Source organism: Labrus mixtus, chromosome 19 (genome assembly GCF_963584025.1).
Source record: "Labrus mixtus chromosome 19, fLabMix1.1, whole genome shotgun sequence".
Taxonomy (NCBI): Eukaryota; Metazoa; Chordata; class Actinopteri; order Labriformes; family Labridae; genus Labrus; species Labrus mixtus.
Window position 1 is genome coordinate 7,165,821 of NC_083630.1, and position 19,470 is coordinate 7,185,290.

General features: G+C 39.4%; 1 protein-coding gene across 1 annotated transcript; it reads left to right on the forward strand.

The window, feature by feature from the left end:
- The first annotated feature begins 2,126 nt into the window (after positions 1-2,126).
- bloc1s5 (biogenesis of lysosomal organelles complex-1, subunit 5, muted) lies at positions 2,127-5,521 on the forward strand. Its single transcript, XM_061064606.1, has 5 exons — positions 2,127-2,419; positions 3,148-3,230; positions 3,870-3,999; positions 4,431-4,489; positions 4,731-5,521. The coding sequence occupies exons 1-5, from the start codon at positions 2,401-2,403 to the stop codon at positions 4,902-4,904; spliced, it is 465 nt and encodes a 154-aa protein (XP_060920589.1). The 5' UTR covers positions 2,127-2,400; the 3' UTR covers positions 4,905-5,521.
- The last annotated feature ends 13,949 nt before the right edge of the window (positions 5,522-19,470 follow it).

Consider the following 19,470-nt stretch of genomic DNA (forward strand, 5'->3'; position numbering starts at 1 on the left):
TTAACTAAACTGTGTGGACAGTGGGGGACTTCAGTGGTGCTGTAATGATTTTCTCATAACTGAGTATGACAGTTCTAATGAATTTAGGGCTCACAAACAAACTTTTGACAACTCATTTGCAATGTTTGCCTCTAACATTGCCTTCTCTCACCCTGACTGAAAATCTGCATGTACTCTGCTCTTGCCACAAGTGCTGTGTTTATTAATACATTTATGCCAATATATTTGCATTTCATAGAGTGTATTAAAAGCATTTGCTAATCCTAGATAATTCACTCACAGGGCACTTTGTCAGACTTGGATTTTAAATTTGGAACTAATGCGAGGGATTTGGTGCCCCCTTGTGTTGACTGTGGAGAACACAACGTATCAACAGAATCATTCCTTCTACATATCTCATAACTTATTGTCGCTCATTTTACAATGGTGATATAATAATGGTTAAAAACTGTGTTTAAAATATGTTCCAACAATAACGCTGAGATGTTAGTAAAAAGGTAAACTTTATTCTCTGTACTTGTTCAAAGAGTGTCCTCCACTTCATACCATCATTATTTTACAATCCTAAGGGACACATAGCCTTAAAGTCTCTTTACACTATGATGATAATGTTGTATTTTAATTATAAAATAATATTTTGCAATAGATTTATCATTAATTATATTTTGCAGAGCTTCTTCATTATGCACTATGACAGGGAATGTTGATGTGCACCCTATGTTTCAAAAGAGTCAATTATATTGATTTACCAACTTTGTATACAACAGTCACTGTAAATATCCTCATATTTAATCTTTTATAGAACTACAAGTCATCACTTTCTAGATAAAGGTTAATCATATTTATTATTTTGTTTGTGTTTATTTTGGGAGGGACAATGTTCAGCCTATCAGCTGTACCAGAGTTAGCTATGAGCTAATTTACATCTGCAGTCCCTGTGGGCAGGAGACAGAGACGACGTCTTTGTTGAGAAATAAAACATACACTAAAATCATCTAACAACAATACACAACCCCTGTACAACAGCATCAAATTCATACACAGTGAAATCCACAGCTTATATTTAAACAGTAAAAGGCTGTGAGCACTTCACTTTAAAAACTATCAAAACAGCTGCAGCACAACACCCCACATCTCCAAAGCAACACGTTAAAAACACCACAACATTATCAGAGTTCATGAAACGTCATGTGTTTATGTGTGGTGAGGACATGATTGAGTTGATTTGAGCCATGATTTCATCTGACAGTTAAATTCAGAAAAGCTGGAGCACTCTTTGATTTTGCTCGGTGTGGAGTTTCAGACGTGTAGCTCTAACAGAGAGGATGGCCAAACTCTGTATTACACAATCCCCTCTGTGGGCCGTCCTATTGTTCTTCCACTATGGTTTCTATTTGGTAGTATTAAATTCATTGTACATTTATTGAACAGTGCTTTGCTGGTGTAATATTTCTAATAAGGTACCAAGAAGTCTATGGAATTAAATCTGATCAGTTGATTCAGACATTTGAATGTAAGTGGCACCCTGGAGGGGAAAACTCAAGAAACAAAAGAGCTAAAAGAAAAAAAGCAAGACATTATTCTTTTGCTCATATGGTATGAACTACGCTACAAGTTGTACAGTTCTCAATAATAATATATTTTTTAAAGCTTAGAAGTCATAAAACTCAGCTTTATGAAATTAGACGTTTTAGTAGATAGTAGGCCAAACTGAATTGTTTCTCACATAGGAAAATACAATGTTTCATTTTTTTATTTTTTAAACTTGCATTGCTATGTCATTGGTAATTTAAATATATTTTGACCTGATAAATAGCGTGTGTAAAGTGTTTAAAAAACATAATTTCTCACTTTGTTTCACAGAGCAACACTGACACCTGCTGTCCTCATTTCAGAAAAACCTCAGTCTGGGTCTTCCAATAGATTTCTCACACAGCCTGCAGGTAGAAAAACAAAACAGACATTCAAGTTGCTGAATGAACAGTACATAATTGTAGATTTACTGAAAGCTAGCCTTTGGACAATGTAGTTGATGTGAACTAGTAAAAACAGCAAAGCGGAAGTCTCACTGAAATTAAAGTGTCACCCCTCTTCAAACATTTGGTTCAGTCCACGGCCTCGTACCCGGAAGTAGTAGTGCATGTTTACATAGTCAGCTGACTTCAGTTCACCTGATAGTGATTAGCAAAAGAAAAATGCACTTTTGCACATCGTATTGCTAAATTATTGAAGTATATGCTACGTTTATGGGTTTATTCTGCTAGCAGCTCTTTCGCTTTAACAATTAGCTGCCAGTTAGCTTAGCATTGTGGAACATTGATCAGGTTTTTAGTAAACTATCAAAGCTCTGCTGCACAGCAGGAAACCTTTTGATTCATCTTTTAAAATAAACCTTTACAAATGGACAAGATAGCTCAAGGTGAGTAAAACACAGAGCATAATGCAGGGTGTGTAGTTCTTTAAAACTATATTGGAGTCATTGGTTTGTTTCATGTTTGTTATAAATTTAAGAAGCTCTTTTGTTTTGGTTTTACTATTTTTTTTTAATCTTATTTTACTTCTTACTGTTCTTTTATTTATGCTCTTATCTTAACGTTTTAACTTGGTATTTTCTTACCTTACTTACTTTGTCTATTTATGTTTTATATTCATATATAGTTTATATTTTTATTAATATTATAGTTTTTGTTTTTTTATCCTTTAACCACTTGTTTCTACTTCTTTTACTGCTCTTACCTTCTTATTGCTGTTATCTTTTTCTTTTTTTCAGCTCTTTTAGTTTCTTACATCTTTTTAAATCTTTGCTCCTCTTGGTCTCAGCTCGTGTTGTTGGGTTCTTGTGTTTCCTGGGTTCTTATGATGGTTCTTGTGATGGTCGGGTTATATATGTCTGTTGGGTATCGTGCACTTTGGGTTCTTTTCTTTTGAATTGTATTTAATTATTTTTAGTATTTTGCATGTTATGTTCTTGCTGTTGTTAATGTTCTTCTGTGTTTGGTTTAGTTTGTTCTTGTTTGTCAAAGCACTTTGTAAACCTGTGTTTTTAAAAGGTGCTATATAAATAAAGTTATTATTATTATTATTAAAGCATACTCCAAGATTTAACAACAAGGTTGTTGATATGTTCTGTCCTGTGCTTTGTTGCAGATGTGGGTGATATCCAGTCTCGGCTGTTAGACCACAGACCAGTCATCAATGCAGAAATCCGCTACTTTGTGAGAGAGTTTGAGGTACCTGACAGAAAACTGAGTTCAGTCAGACAACTCACATTTGTTTTTGTTTAAAAATGTAATTGCAGAAGCAGAACATAGTTTGTGTTTGGTGTCCAGGCTCCGACCTAATCACCCCTCGAGTCCTCGCAGTTTTAGAGCCTACAGGTGGATGCTCAGGTAGTGGTGGGGCTGGTACAGGTCAGAGCGGGCAATGAAAGAGCAGAGGAAGAGACTGGAAATCTTGCAGCCTAAATAGACCTCTAATTGAACGGAGGTGTTGTCAGGTGATTGTGGATAATGACACGTCAAGTCATTGCAGCAAGTTGACTGAACTGAACTGGTTTCAGGCGTCGCCTCATTTGTGACTCTGTCCTGAACACTGTAACAACTGCCATGGCCCCACAAACAGCTACACCCCTTAAACTTAGATGTTAAAGGCTGAAGATAATTTTAAACTGTAAAATGACAGTAGTGGGGAGGAAACAGTATGTCCTGGTGTTTGAATGGTCAGACTCAGTACAGAGACACTGGTGACAAATATTACAACTTGTCCATTAAACTTTATTAAAGCAACATGTTGAGAACCACTGACTAAATGAATTGTAGTGGTGAGTGTGTGTGAGAGACAACACTGACGTTTTCCCATATGCTGTTTAGGAAAAACGTGGACACAGGGAGAGCAGACTTCTAGAGAACCTCAATAAAATGGTCACTGAAAATAATGACCAAATGATGCCCACTAATTTAGAGACCATCAACCAGCAGCTGTCTGATATCACCAAGCGATGTAAGTCCCATTCTCCTTAAATTGGCATTTGAGACTTTGTTTTAAATCCTGATAAAGTTTTTGTCACTTTAAGATTTATTTGTGTGAGTTATCACTTTATCTTTATTATACGGAGTTTCATTACATTGTAAAAAATAAGGTGCTAACTGTGATGACAGCTTTGTATTTGTGAACCAAGCTTCATAGTCCTAATGCATATTCAGCAACACTTTATGTCAACTAAAAATAAAAGACATTTGACTGCCACTATGATAAGAAGTCATAGTAGGAAGCGGAATAGAATAGTGTGGTTCAATTGTACCACTGTTTTCATTCATATAATAGTAAGTAGAAAACAAAGAAATCTTTAAAGTTTGAATTCATCTATATTCTTTCAGAGTCCATTTTGAATATGTGTATTAAGAATATTACTTTGCTTTTTTTTCCTGCAGTAGAGGCTGCTAATCACATGGCAGAAAGAGTCCAGCAGAGGGAGCTAGAGGCACAGCAGGTAAAATCCACTCCAGGCAAAAGGATTTGTAGAGCAGGTGGACATAAAGTCATAGCCTTGAAAAAGCACATTAACAGATCATATAAGCAGTTATACTGTTGTGTCTGCTCGTTGTTTATGCTGTAACTGTTATATGAATATGATAATGATATGAAAATACTTTCTTTCCTCTTGTCTCTCAACTCAGTGTGAGACATTTGCTTACACTATATGTTGTGTTATTTGTGGTGTGGCCCCCCAGAGCAACCAGCTGCAGGTGAACATGGAGCATTTGAAAGAAGAGTGGGCAGAGTTTCTGAAGGAGCAGCAGAGATTAAAAGAGGAGGTGGACGAGGAGCACGCTAAGGCTGTGGGACAACTCAGCATTCAGTACAACGAAATGAAGAAGGAGTTAACCAAGTTACCATCTACTTAATCAGTCGTTTGTAATGGTGTGAGTGAAAACACACTGTGTGTGTTTATCATGAACTGTTCAGCACATGCAAAGCAAAGTTACTGGCTTTGATTTATATACCTGCTAGTTAGCATAAAGAGGTTTTGCTGCAGCGCAACAGCCAACATTTTCCAAATCATAAATCTGGAAGTGCGATAAACAATGTGACATTTTCACAGGCCATCAAACTCACAATGTTCTGTCTTTTAGCACATGGAATTTTCACAACACCTAAAAGGTCTGGAATACGTCATTTTTCTTCAACAAGCAAGCATTTGATTGTTGCATGGCTGTGAAGTTTTCAACATTTCAAGAATTTTAATGGATGACTGCCTGAGGGGAGCAGATGATAAATCTGCCCCAAGTTGAAAGAAACCTGGATCTTTTAAATGTTGGAAAAGTCCGTCTGAGCAGGTGTGTTTAAAGCACAGGTCAAGTGTTTGTAGAAACGAGCAGAAACAGAACTGTTTCCAGAGAACATCATCCCTCACCTGCTCACATATGTTTGGAACATTTGACCTGTGACAATAATTCATGTAAGCCAACTGCCTATGAAGTCCCTTTGATAATAAAATACCTTCGCTCGGGCCAAATTTGAATGATCAGCTGCAGCTGTTTCTTGTTTGCTTTGCCACCTTAAATCTGATTTTAATGAGTCACAAGTCCAAAATGTTTCAGGGATTTTTAAATAGAAATTGGCATGTACACCTCTACATGTTTTCACTGGTTGTCATGCTTACATTGCCCCAAATTGCACTGTTTTGTTTTTGCTCCCAATAATGGGGGACAGGTTAGCAGAAAGGTGGGCACACCAGGTTAATCTCAGACAACGTAATAAAACAAATATATTATATATTCCTTCACAGTCCAGCACACTCATTCAGACTACCCGGACAACCTGAACTGTAAAAGAGTAAGCAGATTTTCAATTGGTTTGTGAGCTGGAGGAAAATACAAACGATCTAAGGAAATTAAAAAGAGACAGCAGTTGTCCTTCCCCTGTTGGACAGAAAGACCTGAAGTTGACTCAGTTCTGGTTCTCTTCTCACAGAAGCTTCTGCTTTTTTCATTGACCTCCCAGCTCTCATACAAACCATTCTGTAGTTGCTCTGCTGTGTCCGTGCATAAGCCTGTGTGAGAGAGAGTCTGGGTGATGGCTGGCAAGACATGGTGTTTGGCATGTCATCAGAGGTCACAGAGGGCACAGACATGGCAGCAGATGAGTATGTGTGTGTGTGTGCATGCATGCCTTCCCTCCGCCTCAGTGACTGCAGCTGTCCAGTGTGGAGACAGCCCATCATCGGCTAACAAGGAGCGACAACACGGAAATATGGCCCACCTCTGCCAGCAAGGTACCTTTTCATCTGCTCTTGTTTGTTTTTTTTGTGGTTTTGTTGGAAAGACGTACACGAAAGGTCAACACTGAAGTTGTATGTGTGGGAGCTATTCATGAGAACAGAGAAATAAGCTCACAGTAAGTTATTGCAAGGCCTGATAAGAAGTACAGAGCGTATGTCTGGATTACGAGGTCAGGGATAGAAAAAAAAAAACAAGTCCGATGAATTTCTGATAGCTTAGATTTCCCTGAAAGCAAAGTAAACGTGGTTTTAAAAAAAAAAAAAAAATTATCTAACAGGTCCACTTACACAATACTGATGTGTCTGGTCGCTTCCTGGCCTGCTCTTTGCCTGTTCAAATCCAAAAGCATACCTGTATTATGACCGGGCTGAGGCAGGGTGAGGAAGCCCCAAAGTCAGAGTGACCTTCCAAAGTCTGCAACGGCACTAAAGGACCGGTGCTGGTAATAGTAAAAAAAATTGACAAAAGCAGGATTTAGATTGTCTGTTTGTGATGGAGGCATTTCAACAATAACAGATTGCAACATTCATGGGAATTTGTGTTCTAAGTTTATAGCCAAAGTCAGCATCTGGTCAAGTATTTGTTAAGTGACACATCAATGTAATAGGGCCATATTTAAAGGTGAAGAACACTAAAAGTTCGATCGTATCAATGAGTCTAAAGCTACAGTAACATGTATCGGATTTATCAGCATAGATGTCTGTCTAAACATGCAGAGGAAACGGTCAAGCATCCATGCCACAACATGTGCAGGCTGCTGGCACACGATCCTACAACGACCGTGACATACAATCCTGTGAGGTAACTTTGTGTCAACACCATGTACAACTCGGTCTGAAATGTCTTGTTATCATGCTCCTCAGTCTGCTACCTCACTCCCACCGGACCCTCGCGAGTATGTTTTTTGTCTCTAGTGTGAACTAGAGAGCAGTCTGTTCTTCCTGTTTTTGAAGACGGCGCAGTGCTCTTGGGCCATAGAGCTACCGTTCCCTGTGCCAATAAAAATGGTAACGGAGACGGCAGCACCCAGCTTGAGCCCGATTGGGCAAGAGACGGAGATAAGAGGTTTGTTGGTTAGCAATCTGATCCTCTGTCTGAAAAAGAGCCTTCACTGAAAAGATGAAATATAACACAGAGATTAAAAGTGTTGATGACATTTAAAAAAGACATTTACTAGGAAACAGGATCTGATCTTTGAAAATAATTGTGGCGGGCCTGAAGAGAAGAGTTATCTTTGCTGGAATACAGATCAAATTCAGGCTTGTTTATCCTGGTTTATCAAGCCAACATGTTCGGTTTGGCTGTTCACTTTTATCAGTCAGTTTAATCAACCCACAACACTTACCTGCACAAAACTGTGGCCTGCTGCTTTAACTCCATCTTTAGCTAGCCATCACCAGAATCCTTGTTACCCTCTCTGTTGGCACCTTTGGTTACTGCAATTGTTGATTTCACACCTGCAACTATGGCAGCAATCTCTGAACCTATAAATTGCTTTATAGTCGATATAGATGATTCTAGGAGCGATGGTCACCTTTAAGTGTAGCCAGCAGTTAGCATTGCAATTCTTCAGACCATAACTTCCTGGTTTTCTGTATACATCCAATGTCCACTGTAATGATACCACAGTCTTATTACAAATGAAGTCCGGGACACTTCTGGGACCAAATCTGGTCCAGATTCTGCATTCTGTCTCTGACTGTATACGTCCATGTTTCTATTTTCTGGGGTTTGTCCACACTGCACTCTTTTTGCAAACCCATGATTCTAATCTATTGTATCTTTATTGGGAGATAAGGAACGATGTACACGTTTATGAGTATACAGCAGGTCAAACATAGCTGATGTTATGGCTTGGTCTTAAAATATGTATTCCACCTTGTGTAGCTCTGCATTGTTTGAAATCTAATAAAACAGCAGGCACACCTTGAACTTCCTTAAAGAAAACAAATAAAATACACATAGCCCCATAGGACTGCTTAAGTTTCTATGAAGGTGACAGCATTTGGCAAACAAGACTTCTTTTTTTTGGCCCAGTCACCTTTCATTTTAGTTGACTTGTGAGAAAAAACAGGCCTTAAAGAAAATAATTTCTCTGTTTTGTGTTGGAACAATGGAAGGCGAGGAGAGGAGGAATTCATTCACGCCCGCTTTCCTGACAGCTTATGGGAATTTTCAGCCTCTGCATGCTCACTCTCTTTCTTTTGTGCTACATGATGGGCCCCCGTTACTCAATTACTAAAGGTTTCAAAATGAAAATGCCAATGAACAAAAGCTCTGCGCTTCCAAGTTAATAATCCAGAATAAAACCACCCCAGGGAGTTGGTGATGGGTCCTTGGTGGGCTGAAATGCAGGTGGTTATATGAATTCTTTGGCAATAGCAAAAATTCACCCAGTGGATCACTAAATAAGAAAAGGATTGCATGCTATAAAACAAATTAATACATTTATATTTCTCAGAGGGAACGTTGCGAGGCATGCTGGATAGTCTCAGAACATGGCTGCTTAGAAAATGAGCACTGGGTGGCACATAAAACACTGAATGAAAATTAAATTTCCCACCTTTCACCATAAATGGAAGCACTCGCTATTAGCAATTCATGAAACATTTAGTTACTATTCACTTATAAACATCCGATTAATTGTGTTCACATGCCGTCTTTTTGCAAAAGCAAGCCAAAGGTCTAATTAGCTGAAATGTGCGTGATGTTTTGCATCTGTTCAGTTTCATCAGACAGCCTTGCTAATACAACAGCTCTGTGTTCCTGTCAGGTCCAAGAAATACAGATAACAGTCCAGCAACAACAGTCACCTTCCTCAGTCAGTCACAGGGCGAAACAATAGCCAGAGAGGACGCAGAGAACAGCCTGTCATCAGCCAGCGGCCACCAGCAGCAGCAAGGTTTGTTGTCGTCTGGATTCCTGAGCTGTAGAGGAATGTTTGGCAGCACCTCCAACTACATACCTTCTCATTGGCTTTGATTTGCCCTGTTTAGTGCACATGGCAGGTATTTAACAAATGTTATCACTATGTGACTATAGTGGTTTTAAGTGGTGCCAAACCCTAACACTAAAACCTACAATTCATGGTTAACAAATAGCAGCAAACACAGATTATAGTTTACCAATAAAAACTATATTATAACCATTTTCAGTTGATGGCTAACTTGTCAGCTAGCATAGTTGTATTTTGGTCATCCATCACCTATAAAGCAGTGTTAAAATTAATTTAGAGTAATGTCCGTACATGTAAAAGATTTACATCAAATATAAACTGTTTTGCTTAGTTTTTTTTTATCTCCACCAACTTGGGGAAGTAGCTAGCTTCTAGCTTCTAGATGCTTATCTATCAAACTGATTCAATTCAATTTAAAAAATGTCATTTGTCCCTGGGGGGCAATTCGATTGCTACTTGTTATAAATATAGTCCCATACTGGTTATATTAAGTGGACTTTTAGTTCCTTTGTTAAAGATAGAGTAAGTCCTGAAACAAAAAGAGACTTATAGAAAAGTAGTTCCGCTCAATCATGACTTATGTGGCTCCATACTGTACATGTGTGGTGGTGATTGTGTCTGCAGAGACTCTGTCCTCTGTCTCTGTATTTCGAATGACAGCGCTAAGGTGGGTTTAGTACTGGATTTAATTCAGCAATTGCATGCGATTAAAACCAGCGAATATGATGGACGTGGACATAGTGGTGAATAGGGGAAAATATAATCATAGAGAGGCGAAAAGCCACACAGAAAAAGCTTGTCCCAAAACGAGGGCGAACCTTGGGTAAACTTTCACCCACTGACGCGGAGTTGGCCTGCTTTCAGTGCGACAGGCAGGAGCCAACACAGGTGGTTAGCTTGTGCGGTAGCTTGCAGTGAAGGTAGAAGCAATATGTGCACTATAGGCCTTACCGTACGTACTGCAGTAAGTGTGCACTTCTGGGGGCGAGGAGCCCAGGAGGAGGGAGGGGCCCAGATTGAAATCAAACCAGTGAAAATGCACAAAACAGAAACAGTAAGCTGAAAGAGATGGAAAACAGTAAAATAAAGGAAACTGCAAAGATGAGCAATTATTTTCTGTGGGTTTGTCTCACAAAATATCATCCCTATGAGCCTTTGACATACCTCTCTTTAAGTGGTCCATTGTAAATATAACATTAATACAGCAGCTTTAAATCTCCTTTGTTCTCCAGGTAAAACAAGCTGAAGAGATTTCACTTGAATCAGTTCCCACTGACTTTATTTCCACCTTATTACACTTGAGAGTTCTTCTTTCTTTGAACTATTCTTGGTTTGACATTGTAAAATAAATTTCTAGAATTTAATTCTAAAATGTTATGAGAAAACCAGAGTCTTTTGATGAGTTATTTATGACTTATTATTTGGGAACTAATTTAAGGAAATAAATCGAGGAACAGAAAGGAGAAGTAGTGAGCAATAGAAAAGATGATTTAATGTCAGTGTGAGCTGAATGTGAATAGAAAAGCTTTGCCAACTGAAAATAAAACTCAAAATGTCCAAGTACATTGTCCAATTGTTCAATGTTCAGTTTATGTTTCTAAATGTGGCTTTGTGAAAGATGAATCCATAGCCACAGGGCTTCTCCAAAAGGTTTTTTTTATTTTTTTTATCTCAGTGTCAGTATCATAAAGAAAACTATCAAATAAAAATCCTGTGCTGCTCTAAAAGTTTGAATGTTCAATAAAATCAGACACCATTCTCAGTGAAAAAGGCCCAACAGGTGGTTTCAACATTTGGACATGATGTTCTGAGGCACAATGTCTAACTTATCAGCCCAATGTGATGTCAGTCACCTCTGATGTATCAAGAAAAGGGCGCCATGACGACCTGATCCTTCAAACACATTTTCCAATACAAATGACGACTAACAATTTCAAGTTTCCTTAGTTTGTCTTTGTCGAGGTTGTATAAAAATGTAACAGTACATGCATAATATCTAATTACAAACATAATTGAACTTTTTTTTAAATCTGAATATTTATGGTCATATAATCCAGACAAAGCAAAAAATAAATTTAAAAAAATGGCAGCTTTAACAATGTTTTAAGAATACTCCTATGTAAGCTCAACATAAATAATAGGTATCTTTCAACATCTTAATCTCTGAATAATTTGGGGAGGCTAAAGAGTGAAAAGGTAGATTAGGCAAACTCAGCTTACTATTAGTGAACATTTCACAAAAGGAAACCTTAAACAATACTTCTGTCTCATTGTCAGTTTGGCTGAAGACAGTGGAATTTCTCCCCTGTTGTTCTCAGAGTGAGCTCTTTGCTCTCATGATGAGATCTCCAAGGAGCGTCTAATATCCCACCAACCTCAGCCCCTGGAAGCCAATAAATCAATCAGTTGTGCTTTACAAGCCTGTGTGTATGATACCAATTCAGAAAATAGACAATCCCTGCTGTGGATACCAGCCATCCTGACTGACAGAACAATGAGGGAGAGATGCAATGTGGGACCTAGGTGGTAGATGTGTGACTGCGTACTTTGTGTGATTTTTGGAGTCTCTCTGTGTTTGTAGCAGCTCCAGACATGTGAACCCCCCCCCCTCTGAATGTGAGTCAGCCTCTCATCCTGGCTTTCTCCAGGGAGGCAGGGGCTCTTGGCAAAGGAATGCATGGGAGTGGGCTTCTTCAATAAAGACAACTCTCCTCAGGGTCCCGGGTCGGCCCTGGGCTTTACTTTTCATCGTTTCCCTCCGCTGTCTCCCTCTGAACCCAAGTGGGTTGCTGCTTTTGCTACTGCTGCTGCTCCATTTCAGGCCTAATGGCTTTACCTTGAGGCTGACAGAGAAAGACACAGAGGGAGGGAGGAGTCCAGACCTAAAATTATGACTCACCTACACTGTGCCCATGTTAAAGGGATAGTTCAGGTTTTTGGAAGTGTGTATGAGGTACTTATCAATAGGAAGTGTGCTGCGTACAGGAGATAACATACAGCATGGCCCCTGTTTCGAGAAGACTGCTGGATACTGACACAGCAACAGAAAGAAAAGTATACATTTTATTCAACCCTGAGGGAAATTCTGGTTTTACACTCTGTTATTGAGAGACATGTTTACACACATGCACAAACAGGACCTGTGGACATGCATCAGTGGAGAGATGCTTTGCATGCTTTATCTTCATGCTCAGCGTCAGAGTAGTATTATTTATTTGAACTAATTTTCAGCAAGAAAGCCAATAACCAAATTTCCCAAGGTGTCAAAAGATACATGTGAGCAAAGGCTTCAGTTTTATGGCTACCATCCACTTGTCTCGTTTCAAATCACTTGCACAGTTAAACAGCATTTTCCCTGATAGCCACTTGATGAGCATGGATTTATACTAGCACTCGTTGCTCTTTGCCCAGTTGTGTCGTTTAGATCTAGCAGATGTATGGCTGGAGTACAAGAAAAAAGACAGCCGTTGGGGAAAAAACTGAATGAAGGGAAATGGAAGATGAAAATGTCAAGGTAAAGGGAGGAAGATAAATTAGTATTGCAACTTAAAAAAAATGGAGAGACAGACAAATCCAATGGAAGCAATGACAACAGTATGAACCGAGAGGGGAAATGGAGTGACAAGCACAAGGAAGGAGTAAGACAAAGATTGGACAGGAGGAAAGGACCAGGAGATGGAAGACTGCTCACTGGCTCTCACATCAAAGCAGGCAGTGAGCAGCTCCAGGCAGGTCCTCCCAGCACCTGCTGCTGCCCCACAGCCAAGTCAAACACATTATTCCAACAGACGCACTGCTTAATGGCTTCTGTGGAGAGACCTTCGCCGGACATGGCTGCCTCTGCAGATGCTCAGGGGTGCAGGTTGGCCGACACACACACACACGCAGAGAAACGCATAAAGAGTTCCCAAACCGGGTTCTTACTCACTGCTTACACAGAGTGACACATCCAGGAGAGCACACAGACACAGGCACAACTTTCCATGTGTGAGCCACAAGATCATTTTATTGCTTATGTGCTTGAGAACGGACGTATCCAGACACCTGTCAGACTCATAAACTCTCCTGAAGAACCCACAGACTGATGAAGCACACGTTCAATTAAATACAAATACAACACATTAATACCTAGTTCAAGCATTGTGCCCCTTGCATGTCTGCCTATTCAAACGCAACGCTCTCTGAGAAGGACCAGCTTTGTTTTCAGACCCAGGTCAATATGGAGCAGAGAACAAATCATCCTTAGAAAAACAGTAAACATCTGTTTTGTGACTTGGCCACCTCTCACTGGCAATGTCAGCGTGACCTCAACAAGGTTGGGCCCCTTTTATATTTTCCATGAGAGCAAGTGGGAGTACCAGTAAGTGGGTGACAGCGTCTGTCATTTTTTTTTTTTTTTTAATTTTTCAAGCGTGGAAAAATAAAAACAAACCTTGACGCAATGAAAGCAGGGCCCTCTTAACATGTCTTGCATTTTGTCCAAAAAGAATAAAACCATGTGCGGTTTATATGTAAGGCTTTTGCTCCGTCAAAGTGAAGCCTCATTGATTAGTATCGACATTTATGGCTTTCCTCGTATGAAATACTGTCTGCTCAAATATCATTTTAAAGCCTTGCTATCCTTGTAGCTTCAAGCTTTCGTGGCAGCCACTTGATTTGTAGTTGATGGAATTTCTGTTTTCTATTTCAGAGGCTGGGCCCGGCTTCAAAGTATCACCCATGGAGCTGTTGGTAGCACATTGTCTTGCTCAAGGACACTTAAGCTGGGTGGATGCTCTCCAACGTGTGGGCTTCAAGGAGATCTCTGTTCTTATTTTTAACACTATATTTATTTGTGTAGCATAGCATTTATCATGCTAAAGGGATAGATTAATATTACACTAAACCCTTTTATAAAACAGGATTGTAACAAAGTTAAAACATCTCAAATGTCATCCATATAATTCCATTAACTGGTTGATTAGAACATTAAAGACATTCAAAATGAAACATTCGTTTTTCTAAATACTCTTTTTCATATGATTAGTTGTGCTGAGGCTGTTATGTCCTGAAGTCCACGTCCTCTTATCTCCTCTTCTTTCAAAGTCATGATTTCTACCTTCATCTTCCTCTCCCTGCACCACCTCCAACAGTCTGGCCAGTATATTCTGATGGCTTTACCAGCAGGAAGTGGGGCCTTTAAAATGAAGGCTCTTGACCAAGAAGCATCTGTGAAAGGCAGAGTCCAAGTCAAGGTGGGTCCTGTCATCACCTTTAATGTCTCACCTCACCTCAGGCGACATGTTTAAACACATTATAGTACTGTGCAGCTTCTATTATGTTTGAGGCTGTTTTATTTATGTAGAGAAGTAAAAAAGAAATCAAGTAATATCTTTACTCTCATGACAGGGCTGCTGACGGCTTAACAGAGATCAGTATAGGCACCGTTAGCAGTGCGCAAGCTAAAAAAGTCAACGGCTATTTCTCAATTCAGGGGCTGAATCCTTTGGACGCCGCTTTTAAAACCAATTACATCACTGCAACGTGTTGATGGTTGTCCCATTTCAAAAGCTCAAAAGCATTCAAATGCAGCTGACAAATACATCCTTCTTTCCCCGGCCAACGGTGCATTCTTACCCAACATATCGAGAGATTCATTGCACACCACTTCAAACAAGCGGGCGTAGTTTGAAACAGCAAATGAAACATGTTTAAAAGTAAGAAAATGGTTTCAACTTAATCGATATGCCAATACCAATGGAGGGAAAAACAAAGGGCATTTCAACTTCAAATAATCTTTAAGTTGTGTGTATATTTTTGTAATTCGTTTCCGGTGCAGATGTTGGGGTTGCCAGCTGCGCTTAGAAACAAATTGGTCAGGGCTGAGACAGCTTGTGATGCAAACAGGGAATCCTCCATAGACCAGACTGTCTCATTTCTGCATACAGGCTACAGAGGCTGGGTCCTTCATAGGCTGGGCTAGAAATGTTTGTTTTACTCCTTTAATAGATTAATGGTGTTCACTATGCTTAGTTTTTACACAAAAAACGACACCATGGCTCAGTGGCAGAATCGGTCGTCTCTTAACTGGAAGGTCAGGGGTTTAACCCCCAGCTCCTGCAGCCACATGTCAAAGTGACCTTGGGCAAGACTCTAAACCCCAAATTGCTTCCGCTGCTACATCAGCAGCATGTGAATGTAAATGAATGAAATGCGTTTGTATTGATGCACTTACAGAACAGAAAAAAACAAAGGTAATTTCTGAAGAAACCTTTTTTTGCTCAAACAAATATTTATTGTTGCACCTGTCAGTATCCAACCTGTTTACAGCAAATTTTCTGAAGTTTCCAGCAGCAGGACAAACAGCTGACTCTGTAAGTAAAAAGGCCTTGTGGAAAAAGATGGTAATCCCAATACTGTAGATGCCTCAAGAGACTTAGCATGGCTTTAGTCATCCGCCAGGATCCAGTAGAGAGCTGTACAACATGAAAACAATGGGGATACAGTGGGGTTGTCATGGTAATCCCCAATCATCACCAACCTTTCAGCCTTTCATTTCTTTCATGTAACCACTTTCTTTCCTTTCTTCAGAGTACATTACGTTTAAGGAGTTTCCAACCTCCTTACTTTTTCTGTCTTTCGCATTTTGTTTCCCTCATTCTCTCTCCTTTTCCTCTCGTACACTCCCTTACTTCCTCTTTTAGAAACCCAGATGAAAAGACAAGGTGCCTTGAGATTTCTATCCCTTGACGTTTGTTCCTGAAGTTGCTTCATTCATGTGAGAGAGCCCTTTCCCATCTGTCTTTTCCCAGCACAGGTGCCTGCTGCAGTGGCTCTTCTAAGCTGTCTGCAAATGACATTGGTTCCCCTCCGCTGGTCACATCCTGTGTCCCGGATATGATACTGCCATGAGTCTCTGTGTTCCTAATGGAAACATGTCTGGCTTTGGATTGCATTGTGTTCAGTTGTGGGAAGACGGTGTTGAAAGCATTTCTACAGAAAGACTGAATGTCCTACGAGGTAATTCCCATATGTTTACGTGACAGAATTAGATTTAGACAGAATTAGCTTCTGTTTTCTTAAAGTTTTCCTTGGCAGACACGTGAAGCAGAACTTAATTTGAAAAAGATACTGTTTTGGGAGAGGTGGTCTAAAGCTGTAACGGAGGGGGCGGGGTATTGTTTTTGCAATTTATATGAAATTTATGATGATCAAGTACAAACTACCTCGTAGGTTTTTATGTTCTCTTGTGAAAGTACTGTGAGAGTACATAAATCTGTCAGAGCAACGTTTTTTGAAAAGTCTTTCAGAGTTTGAACTCTTTTTGTGTTGAATTGTTTTAAAGGTGTTTTCCTTCTGGCACTACAGCAGAAACAAGAAGGAAGCGAGGGTGCAGAGGGTGCTTCAACATCCCCTAAAACTGGGCACAACTGTAAACCATCAACTTAATTAATTATAACTTATTATTGATAACACTTAACACTAAAATAAGTCGAGGAAATATGATGTTATACTGACTCCTGCAGCCTCAACTGTATGACTTCCAGTCCCAGCACTATACCATAACAAATGTTAGGGATTACCATTCACTATTTCCACCTTTAAAGCAGTTACATTATATTTTAAGATATACATAACAAAGGTAAGAATTTGACATAAAAAGCATTAACCATCTGAAAGCCATTGTGTGTCATTCTATGTGGAAGCAGAGTTCACAGAATGAATGTGAGGCTAACAAATCTGCTACTTTTGAATCTGTTATATGGGCTGTTAAGAGTTGTATATAAAGAATCCCAAACATTGCCAAGTAACTGTGGTCTACTAAAGGCACTGAGGGAAAACTGTACGATGTTGAAGCCATGTTTTTAAATCTTAAAAATATGTGGCTTTCGAGAAAATATTGGGGTTTGAGCCTAAAAAGCAAAACACTGCTTAGCAAATGATGCAAGTTATCAATTAGTTTAGAAAAGCGCAAAGACTAAGAAAATGATTTAACTTGGCTTTGTCCAGTGATCTAGAAAAAAGAATCTAGCATGCTAGCACATCTATATCTTTCCATCTATAAAATACATGTCGCAATGTCAGCTTTTTCTTTAAACAGATGGTTCCGTGCCTATATGAGACCCTTTAAGAAATCACTGCTCCCAGGCAAGCACAAGTCTTTTTATAGCGCCAAATTGTAGCAAAAGTTACCTGAAGATACTCTAAGAAAAGAGCAGGTCTAAAATGTACTCTTTGTTATTTTATTTAGAGACACCCAAAAACCTACACTTGGCAACAGTGGCATGGAAAAACTTCCTTCAAACAGGCAGAAACATCAACCAGAACCAGAATCATTAGTGAACAGCCATCAAGAAAGAGGGAGACATTTTTGACCAGTCTAAAGCGGTTTGAATCCCACCTGTGGCTCCTTTCCCGCATGTCCTTCCCAACTCTCTCTCCACGATTTCCGGCTCTATCCACTGTCCTGTCTCTCCATTAAAGGCACAAAAAACCCCAAAATAAATCTAAATCTAAAAAGAAAAAGTAGCATGTTTCTAACCTCTCACACTGATCCTCTCTGTTATTCACTCTCTCAGTTTTCACTTTCAACCCACCTGCCGACTCTTGCACTCACAGCCACTAACTTGAGGCAATTGAGAAAATAAACAGAATGTCCTCAGGTCCCCAGGGCCCATTAATCTTTCTTTTTCCTATTACTCCATGCTGGAGCTGGCTTGGCAAGGTGCCTGGCCCTCAACAATGGGTAACCCGTAGACACCCACAACTATGCAGCCCCCACTTCGGCGGGCCAAAAGTAAAATGTGTCAGCAGTAATTTGGTCATATTTACCATAGCTTTTTGACGTGCTGAGATTAAATAGTGATGTGTGGTTATTGGCCTGCCATGGTAACAATAGAGCCCCTTCGGGACAGCTGGGCATGTGTGTAGAAGTTATTCAAAAGTCAAGACAAATAATCTCATATATCATTTTCACCTCAAATTAACCATAAAGAAATTTGTTTTTCACTCAGTGAGCTGTGGTGGGAGTCTAACAATGCTGTGGCTCACGAGTCAAAGTCAAGTCAATGTCATGGCCACAGTTTGATAAAATGGCTCAAATAAACTTTATAATAAACCGATTTCTTTGCTTATCATTTTTGGAAACAGGGGAAACTAAAGAAAACAAAACTGAATGCTCTTATCAGTATGTGTAAAGCTTATAACTTAAAATATTGTGTTAGTTAAATACAAAAAAGCCTAAAAATGGCAGTTTGCCATTGTTCATGGTATTGTACACGACCTTGTATTTATCATCCTCTAATTTGAAACCCTTTTTTTAAGCAAATATCTCAACATGTTTCATAGCTGTCCATTACAATTTCAAAAAATGCAAGCCTGGCAAAAAGTTCACATTGCTTAAAAGCAATGAACAGGAAAATGTGTTGTAATCCATATGTGCATTCTTGCTTTGGAAAGAAAAAAAAACTGTTTAAGTTTGAAGAACTGTCAGGAGTCTCAGGCACTCTTAAAGTCTTTGGAGACTCTGGAGACTGCTGACCCTTTGACCCTAGCTCTGTGCAAGTTAGATCACAGACACAAAGGTAAGACTTTCACATTTTTCAGAGAAGTAATGTTTGAGATTTTACACTGGGTTATAGTTCCCCCTCTTTTCAGCCATGAGGTCAATGTGGCATTATCGTCAATTTTTGTGAAGGAGTCCCTCACAAGTATATTCTTTTTTTTATTGAATGTTTACATTTATTTTTGACAGAATAAACTGTGTGTGTTTTAATGACTCTTAAAGCAAAAACAGGACTATGTCCTTAACTAAATAATGCTGACATCCTGACATTCCCAATACTAGACCTATATAAACATCTCAGCCTGTATCCTATATCTAGTCCAGACACTGACTGTGCATGGTAGGATCATTTTCACCTTCTTTTAGCTTATAGATATTCAAGAAGACCTGGTTTTATTTAAGAGCTGGGGCGGTCTGGAACAGTGTTATATACTGTGTTAGTGTCGCCCCAGTCGCCCCTCTGACAGTTTCCATTCTCTAAACTCTTCCTTTCCTCTTCCCACTCTTCCTGTTGTCTGGATGAAAGGACGGAGATGGATGATTTAAAAGAAATACTGCAGCCAAGGCTGTCTCTTTATGGTTTCATGAAATCATGACTTTATTAAATGTGATGAAAAGAGTAGAAGGAAGGACTTGCCAAAGAGGTGTCAATTCATGCAGCCAGCAGGTGGGAACAGACACACACTGAC